This window comes from Schistocerca gregaria, chromosome 9 (assembly GCF_023897955.1).
Source record: "Schistocerca gregaria isolate iqSchGreg1 chromosome 9, iqSchGreg1.2, whole genome shotgun sequence".
In the NCBI taxonomy this organism is placed as follows: Eukaryota; Metazoa; Arthropoda; class Insecta; order Orthoptera; family Acrididae; genus Schistocerca; species Schistocerca gregaria.
Window position 1 is genome coordinate 94,672,001 of NC_064928.1, and position 9,555 is coordinate 94,681,555.

At 47.0% G+C, this 9,555-nt stretch overlaps 1 protein-coding gene across 2 annotated transcripts in view; it reads left to right on the forward strand.

The window, feature by feature from the left end:
• LOC126291913 (arylalkylamine N-acetyltransferase 1) overlaps window positions 1-9,555 on the forward strand; it is a 381,277-nt gene that overhangs the window by 348,402 nt on the left and 23,320 nt on the right. For both annotated transcript variants that reach the window (XM_049985647.1, XM_049985648.1), the window contains one exon: window positions 2,105-2,374. In XM_049985647.1, coding sequence (XP_049841604.1) covers window positions 2,105-2,374 — 270 coding nt within the window. The remainder of the gene's footprint in view (window positions 1-2,104; window positions 2,375-9,555) is intronic.

Here is a 9,555-nt window from a genome sequence, read left to right on the forward strand (position 1 = left end):
TCACTGTCTTCAATTATACCGGTGCCGGGGACAGGAAACCCCATCGCCGGAGGCCACAAGGCAAAAGAGACGCTGGTTACACAAAATTATTACTTAATGATTACACCTTCCGCGAAATTAACTTGCAATTATGTTCGGACAGGCAGTACACGACCTCCGATGGCAAGGATCCACACATCCGACCGCGCACGCGTCGCCAGTGTACCCAACACGCCACGGTCACGCGACAACACGCTCTGTCACCGGGGTTCACGTCTTCTGTTCAACGTGTCGTGACCTCTCCTTCACGTTAGATGTCTTCTTTCTAAACTCCAGTGTTGAAACGGAGGATTTAAAGAAGCTTGTTAACGTCACACCAAGGTGAAGTGAACAGCAACTACTCGCGGGGCGATTCTGTATTCAACCAACACGCGGGGAGCTCTTCCGTCAGCTCCACCCGCTCGTTACACACAACCGACACACATTACGTGGCGACTCGGTACAACCGACCACGCCTGCTTCTCACTGGAGAGCCACACTGCCCTCCCGTGTCCACCACACTCTCTCTGCGCGCAACGGCCCTACTCCCGCGCTACCACACGAGGTTACAACCGGTCAGAGACCTCACTTCCTCCATAGCAGTTTCCCGGAAGCAAACGCAGATATCGATAGCAGAGGGAAAAGACAACCAAGCAGCCACTTTATGCCAGACAACATGTCAGGGGAAGAAAAGGAAAACCAATGCAATCTAAACACAAGGTGTAGCACGAGTCGATACACTGCTCAGTCTGAGCTGAAGTGAATATTTAGATCCAGATAACCCTGAGTAACATACGTGAGTAACCATTCGCAATAGTGTTGTGTATAATACGTAGGTTGTAATTCTTCCATAGCTCTCATTTTGTGCGCTCACTTACGTAACAGTTTCAACGTATTCTGGCATGACGTTCTTGTTTGTGGGGCAGATAGACGTCTAGCTGATTTCCGTGGACGTCTTAAAATAGTCTCGTGAACACGTTCAATATTTTCTGGCCAACGGACTTTCTTTACATGGTTCCCTTTGACGTTAACGACTGATTCTGTTGCTCTAAATTTAGTGATCAGTTTCTGTCCAGCACTTTTTGCTGGAGTAGCTGACTTTCGTTTAACGTCTTTTTAACGGTAACGTCCAAAATATGTTTCAACAATAAAAATTTTTGAAACTTCCTGGCAGATTAAAACTGTGTGCCGGACCCAGACTCGATCTCGGGACCTTTGCCTTTCGCGGGCAAGTGCTCGACCAACTTTTTTTTTTTTTTTAAGTCTCATTTTGTTCGCTTTTGTTCGTTGATCCTGCTCGGAGCGGACGTCGTAGAAAATCCGTTGAAGGTCGTTGATCGATTAACTCAGTTTTTTTATTACAGAGGGCATCTATCCCTCTGACCGAACACGCTGAGCTACCGTGCCGGCGCCAAACTGAGCTACCTAAGCACAACTCACGCCCTGTCCTCACAGCTTTACTTCTGCCAGTACCTCGTCTCCTACCTTCCAAAACTTTACAGAAGCTCTCCTGAGAAACTTGAAGAAGTAGCACTCCTGAAAGAAAGGATACTGCAGAGACATGGCTTAGCCGCAGGCTGGGGGATGTTTCCAGAATGAGATTTCCATTCTGCAGCGGAGTGTGCGCTGATATGAAACTTCCTGATAGATTACAACTGTGTGCCGGACCGAGACTAGAACTCGGGACCTTTGTGCCTTTCGCGGGAAAGTGGTCTACAAACTGAGCTACCCAAGCACAACTCACGCCCCGTCCTCACAGCTTTACTTCTGCCAGTACCTCGTCTCCTACCTTCCAAACTTTACAGAAGCTCTCCTGCGAACCTTGCAGAACTAAAAGTTTTTGTTCGATTCCTGTAGAATTGTACTCACAACAAGCAGCAGTGGTAACTAAATCGCGGCTCTAGCGTTAAGAAATAACAGCTCTCTGACAGCTTCAAAGATCACGTTCAGTTTAACACGTGGCCTCTTTCATCTTGGCCACAGTGTGTAATATGCTGTACAATAATCTGGAAATTCATGCACTGATGTCCCACATGTGCAGGGCCAGAGACGTTGTTGAATGACGCATTTCCCGCGCTGCCCGCAGGTGGTGGGGGTGGCGCTGAACGGCGTGTCGCGGCGTGGCGACCTGGCCGAGGCGCAGGAGCGGCTGGCCGCCGTCTCGGACGACAAGTTCCGCACCATCTTCGGACTTCTGTACGGCGTCAACCGCCGGCTGGACCTGTTCGCAGCGCACGGCGTCGACCAGATCTTCGAGTGCCGCATCCTGTCCGTGGACTCGCGGTACCGAGGTCGCGGTCTAGCCAGGCGCCTGCTCCAGCTGAGCGAGGGCACAGCCAGGGAGAGAGGCTTCAAGGTGAGTAGAGTACTCTTCTGACCACCAGCGTACCTAGGCGCCACAGTAGATAAGCGAGGGGGTCACTGGAGAGTGAGGCTTCGAGATTAGTGCTGGACTGTCCAACGACACGATCACCAATGGGGTACTGGGGGTCACCGCGAAATGAGCCTTCAAGTTAAGTTCAATGACTCTGAGCTCTATGGGACTTAACAGCTGAGGTCATCAGTTCCCTAGAACTTAGAACTACTTAAACCTAACTAACCTAAGGACATCACACACATCCATGCCCGAGGCAGGATTCGAACCTGCGACCATAGCAGTCACATGGTTCCAGACTGTGCGCCTAGAACCGCGAGACCACCGCGGCCGGCTCAAGTTAAGTACTGGGCTGCCTAGATCCAACGGTGTAGTCATCAGTGAGGTATCAGCAGTCTATGGTAGCTAAGTAGGGGGTCACCGCAGAGCTCAGTACTGGGTTCTCCAAATCCCATGGCGTGATCGCCATTGGGGTATCATGGATCTGCAGTAGCTCCATAAGGGGGCCACCGTGAATTGTGGCTTCAAGTTGAGTACTGGGCTGTCTAAATCCCATGCCATGATCACTAATGCGGCATTGGGGATCTGCATTCGCATCATAAGAGGGCCATCGTGAAGTGTGGCTTCAAACTGAGCACTGGGCTGTCTAAATCCCATGGAATGATCACCAGTGGGGTATCAGGGATCTGCAGTAGCTCCACAAGGGGGCCACCATGAAATGTCTCTTCAAGCTGAGCACTGGGCTGTCTAAATCCCATGGCATGATCACCGGTGGGGTATCAGGGATCTGCAGTAGCTCCACAAGGGGCCCACCATGAAATGTCTCTTCAATCTGGGCACTGGGCTGTCTAAATCCCATGGAATGATCACCAGTGGGGTATCAGGGATCTGCAGTAGCTCCACAAGGGGGCCACCATGAAATGTCTCTTCAAGCTGAGCACTGGGCTGTCTAAATCCCATGGCATGATCACCGGTGGGGTATCAGGGATCTGCAGTAGCTCCACAAGAGGCCCACCATGAAATGTCTCTTCAATCTGAGCACTGGGCTGTCTAAATCCCATGGCATGATCACCAGTGGGGTATCAGGGATCTGCAGTCGCTCCTTAAGAGGGCCACCGTCAAATGTTGCTCCAAGCTGAGTACTGGGACACCTAAATCCCATGGTGTGATCACCAGTGGGATATCAGGGATCTGCAACAGCTCCACAAGGGGGCCAGCGTGAAACGTGGCTTCGAGCTGAGTACTGGGCTGTCTAAATCACATGGCGTCATCACCAGTGGGGTATCAGGAATCTGCAGTAGCTCCATCAGGGGACCACCGTGAAATATGGCTTCAAGTTGAGTCCTGGGCTGTCTAAATCCCATGGTCTTATCACCAGTGGGGTATCGGGGATCTGCAGCAGCTCCATAAGGAGGCCACCGGGAATGTGGCTTCAAGCTGAGTACTCAGCTGTCTAAATCACATGGTGTAATCACCAGTGGGGTATCACGGATCTGCAGTAGCTCCATCAGGGGGCCACCGTGAAACGTGTCTTCAAGCTGAGTACTAGGACTTCTAAATCCTCTAGTGTGATCACGAGTGTGGTATCGGGGATCTGCAGTCGGTCCATAAGAGGGCCACCGTGAAATGTGGCTTCAAGCTGAGTACTGGGACATCTAAATCCCGTGGCGTGATCACCAGTGGAGTATCAGGGATCTGCAGTAGCTCCATAAGGGGGCAACCATGAAAAGTGGCTTCAAACTGAGTACTGGGCTGTCTAAATACCACTGTGTGAGCACTAGTGGTGTAGTGCTGATCTATATCAGCTCAATACGGGTGCCACCATGAACCGAGGCTTCAAGCTGACTAGTCAGTGTAGCGACTTCTGGACACAAGAGTCCAGATCGCAAAATGACCTGTTGGATGGAATGCTTTAAAACCCAGACAGTAGTCTGCCAAATGATGCAGCTTTGCAAGGAGACCACCAGAAAGCAATGCATCAATTACACACGTATATCTCGTGAACACCAGTGGGGTGGATAGCAACTGGAACAGTCCACTCTGGGGACCAACAAATTTGTAGTCAAAGTACATACTGACCCATCGATGGGATAGAATCTGACTTCGAGTAGGCTGTCTGCCGCCTTTGGTATGCTGTGCGGCGACTTTCAGAGTGTGAGGTTACCAGATGTCAAACTGACCTGCAAAGTGATATGGACTGAAGTGAGGAGTCAGCCACACGATTCAGCACTACAAAGACACTACCAGAAAGCAATACCTCAGGCTCATACTACTGTATATATGTGTATCTTGCGAACACCACAGGGTTGGATAGCAACTGTTACAGCCCATTATGGGGACTACCGAATTTTTTCTCAAAATGTATACCAGCCCTGTCTGTGAGACGATTTGGCTGTGGGCAGTCTGCCTGCTAGGTTCGAGTACACTGTGTGGTGATTTTCAGGGCATGACTTTTCCTGATTGCTGACATGGTTTTAACTCCAGTGAGGAGGCAGGCAAACGACGCTACTCTGCATCGAGACTGCCAGAGAAGAATGCATCAGGTGCATTCTAACCTACGTAAGTGTGTGTTGTAAACACTGCCAAGATGTGTAGCAACTGCTGCAGTAGAGACTGACAACAACCGAATTTGTCCTCAATAAATGTACTGACCCACCTAGAAGACATGATATGACCTTGAGTAGGCTACGTGTCATCTGCTGGTACATTGCATGGAGATTTCCAAGGAGTGAGGTGTCTACGTCAGAAACTTCCTTGTTATATGGTACCCTTTGAACTCCTATAAGGAAGTAGGCACTTCGATGCAGCTCTGCAAGGAACCAGCAGGGAAGCGACAGCAGCTGCCGTAGCCTGGTTCACAGACATGAAACATTTTCCTGAACATCCGCCTACTATACATAAATTGGCCTAAAGTAGGCTGCCAAGCAGTTTCTTTCGCAGTGTGTAGTTACGTCCAGGAAGTGATATGTCTGTATCACCAAAGGATTTGTTACATAATATTGGTGAATAATTGGCAGCCAATGCTGTACAATCGTAATAAAGTAATGAGATGTTTAACTGACTCTTTTGTTAGGACATGTTATACGTTTTGGGATTACATCAATCTTCAGACGTCACAAACTTCAACTCCTTCCTAACCAACCAGGCGTACGCTCTTCTTCAAGACTGATTGTGTCGTACTTATAGTCATATGATACTGAACACTCACTTTGACTTGTCAAGGCTGTACGCCTGGATGGTTATGAAGGAGTTGAAGTTCGTGATGTCTGAAGATGGGTGTAATCTACATCTACATCTACATCCATACTCCGCAAGCCACCTGACGGTGTGTGGCGGAGGGTACCTTGAGTACCTCTATCGGTTCTCCCTTCTATTCCAGTCTCGTTTTGTTCGTGGAAAGAAGGATTGTCGGTAAACCTCTGTGCGGGCTCTAATCTCACTGATTTTATCCTCATGGTCTCTTTGCGAGATGTACGTAGGAGGGAGCAATATACTGCTTGACTCCTCGGTGAAGGTATGTTCTCGAAACTTTAACAAAAGCCCGTACTGAGCTACTGAGCGTCTCTCTCGCAGAGTCTTCCACTGGAGTTTATCTATCATCTCCGTAACGCTTTCGCGATTACTAAATGATCCTGTAACGAAGTGCGCTGCTCTCCGTTGGATCTTCTCTATCTCTTCTATCAACCCTATCTGGTGCGGACCCCACACTGCTGAGCAGTATTCAAGCAGTGGGCGAACAAGCGTACTGTAAGCTATTTCCTTTGTTTTCGGATTGTATTTCCTTAGGATTCTTCCAATGTGTCTCAGTCTGGCATCTGCTTTACCGATTATCAACTTTATGTGGTCATACCATTTTAAATCACTCCTAATGCGTACTCTAAGATATTTTATGAAATTAATTGCTTCCAGTTGCTGACCTGCTATATTGTAGCTAAATGATATGGGATCTTCCTTTCTATGTATTCGCAGCTCATTACACTTGGCTACATTGAGATTCAATTGCCATTCCCTGCACCATGCGTCAATTCGCTGCAGATCCTCCTGCATTTAGTAGAATTTTCCATTGTTACAACCTCTCGATATACCACAGCATCATCCGCAAAAAGCGTCAGTGAACTTCCTATGTCATCCACAAGGTCATTTATGTATATTGTGAATAGCAACGGTCCTATGACACTCCCCTGCGGCATACCTGAAATCACTCTTACTTCGGAAGACTTCTCTCCGTTGAGAATGACATGCTGCGTTCTGTTATCTAGGAACTCTCCAATCCAATCACACAACTGGTCTGATAGTCCATACGCTCTCACGTTGTCGATTAAACGACTGTGGGGAACTGTACAGAACGCCTTGCGGAAGTCAAGAAACACTGCATCTACCTGGGAACCCGTGTCTATGGCCCTCTTAGTCTCGTGGACGAACAGCGCGAGCTGTGTTTCACACGATCGTCTTTTTCGAAACCCGTACTGATTCCTACAGAGTAGGTTTCTAGTCTCCAGAAAAGTCATTATACTCGAACATAATACGTGTCCCAAAATTCTAGAACTGATCGACGTTAGAGATATAGGTCTGTAGTTCTGCACATCTGTTCGACGTCCCTTCTTGAAAACGGGGATGACCTGTGCCCTTTCCCAAAACACGTAACATGTTATAATAAAAGAGTCAATTGAACATCTCGTGACCTTATTGCGATTGTACAACGTTGGTTGTCAATTACTAACATAAAAATGATAGCAGGCCTCAGACGGGATTTCATATTGGTGAATTCCAGTGAGGTGGCAGGCAGATGGTACAACTCCGCAAGGACACTGCCTTGAAGCAGTGCTTCAGGTTTTTTTTTTTTTTCATTCTATATTCTTACATCTCGTTAACATCACCGGGGTGCGTAGCAAGCAGTCTAGGGACCGTAGAATTAGTCCTTAACGTATGCCCTGGCCTACCAACAAGACATGTGGCTATCTTAACGGTCTTTCTCTCTCTCTCTCTCTCTCTCTCTCTCTCTCTCTTTCTCTATTACGTAACTTCTGCCTCCCTGCTTCAAAAAATAATGTTAATTGTCACACACTTCTGACAGAAGTCGATTTAGGTCCTAGCGACTTGCGTTCTGTGGTTTTATGTGGAACATCAATTTGCAGCCACATACCAACCAAGGAAACAATAACAATAACTGGAAGCCACCTGACAGAGATAAACATTATCCCAAAAACACAGACACAAGAACTCTCAACATTTTGAAAGTAATCAGAGGACGAGGAAGTTGTTCTGGCAAACATCTTCCTCAGTCACCTTGAAAACAAATTATTTGAATAAATAAAAACAAAAATGGTACAAAGTAACATCTGTGTGCTAGTACTGCTCTGGGGATGAGATATTTCGCTAGGTAAATGAGAAACATGACCATACACTAGAGTTAACAGACCCATCAATACAGTGCGCCCAAAAATCCACTTCAGATCTGAAACTGCAGCAGCCACAAAAGATAAATTTCCTAGACATCACAATAGAAAGAACATACAGAAAACTACGTCAACCTATACAGTTATTCACAAAAGGTCAAACCACCTTACAGTCCACAATAAGGGCAACACAGGTTCCCCCTACAAAGTCTGGACAGAACGGCAGTGGGCAACGACAGCTGTGCACAAGAACTGAACGTAATCAGACAGATTGCCAGAGAAAATGTAAAATACAAACTCAACAAAACGCGCACAACTGAGTCACAGCACACTATACCACTAACATCCACACCATTGAGAACATACAAATCGCACAAGATAAAGAAACCACAAAGAACAGGCACACACTGACATTTGATAACAAAATAACGCACGGAATAGGAAATATTACGAGAAAAGAAGGTATAGACGTAGCATATAGAGCAACACGCTGCACAAAAGATTAAAATACCCATTTACATCATACATTAATTTAACAAAGCTGGTATACCTATATTGGCAACAGCCTTGCCGCAGTGGATACACCGGTTACCGTGAGGTCACCGAAGTAAGTGCTGTCAGCCTTGGTCGGCACTTGGATGGGTGACCATCCAGGCCGCCATGCGCTGTTACAATTTTTCGGGGTGCACTCAGCCTCGTGATGCCAATTGAGGAGCTACTCGACCGAATAGTAGCGGCTTCGGTCAAGAGTACCATCTTACGACCGGGAGAGTGGTGTACTGACCCCACGCCCCTCCTATTCGCATCCTCCACCGAGGATGACACGGCGGTCGGATGGTCCCGGTAGGCCACTCGTGGCCTTAAGACGGGGTGCTTTTTTTGGTGTACCTATATACCAGCTACACTGCAAAGACTGTTTTTCAGTATTCATCGGACAGACACGCAGAAATTTCAGGGTACCATACATGGAACATTTAAGAGCGATGAAAAGTGACACCACAGACCTGCAATCGTGCTAAAACACAGTTACCAACTGTACGATTTTTTAAGAATGGAAGAAAATTACCACATCCAAAAAGCTACAGGACGTGACAAAAAAGTCATCATAAGCAAACAGTACTCTGCAAGAAAAATCGATTGAACTCTCTAAATTAACTATCAAGCAAGACGAAATAAAATTTACACACATACAAAGGAAGAGAGAGAGAGAGAGAGAGCGAGAGAGAGAGAGAGAGAGAGAGAGAGAGAGAGAGAGAGAATGAAAACAAACGGAACAAACTGAAACTGAAATGATAACAAAACAATGAGACCAGCGGCATTCAAAAGTCATAAAAAATGTAAGCCATGCAATAAATCGTGTGACACAAATTGAGCTCAAAAGCCGGCCGGCGTGGCCGTGCGGTTCTAGACGCTTCAGTCTGGAACCACGAAACCGCTACGGCCGCAGGTTCGAATCCTGCCTCGGGCATGGATGTATGTGATGTCATTGGGTTAGTTACGTTTAAGTAGTTCTAAGTTCTAGGGGACTGATGACCACAAATGGTAACTCCCTTAGTGCTCAGAGCCAATTGAACCCTTTTTTTGAGCTCAAAATTGCAATGTGGCAACATCTCTTATCGGTATAATGTGGTGCAAGTCAGAAAATGATGAACCGTTTCTTATTTATGATATCCATTTCAAACAACTATGTTTAATGTTGTTTATTAACCATCAATTCTGTGAGCTAAAGTGGAGGCATGTTTGATAAAATCCATGATTATTAAATAA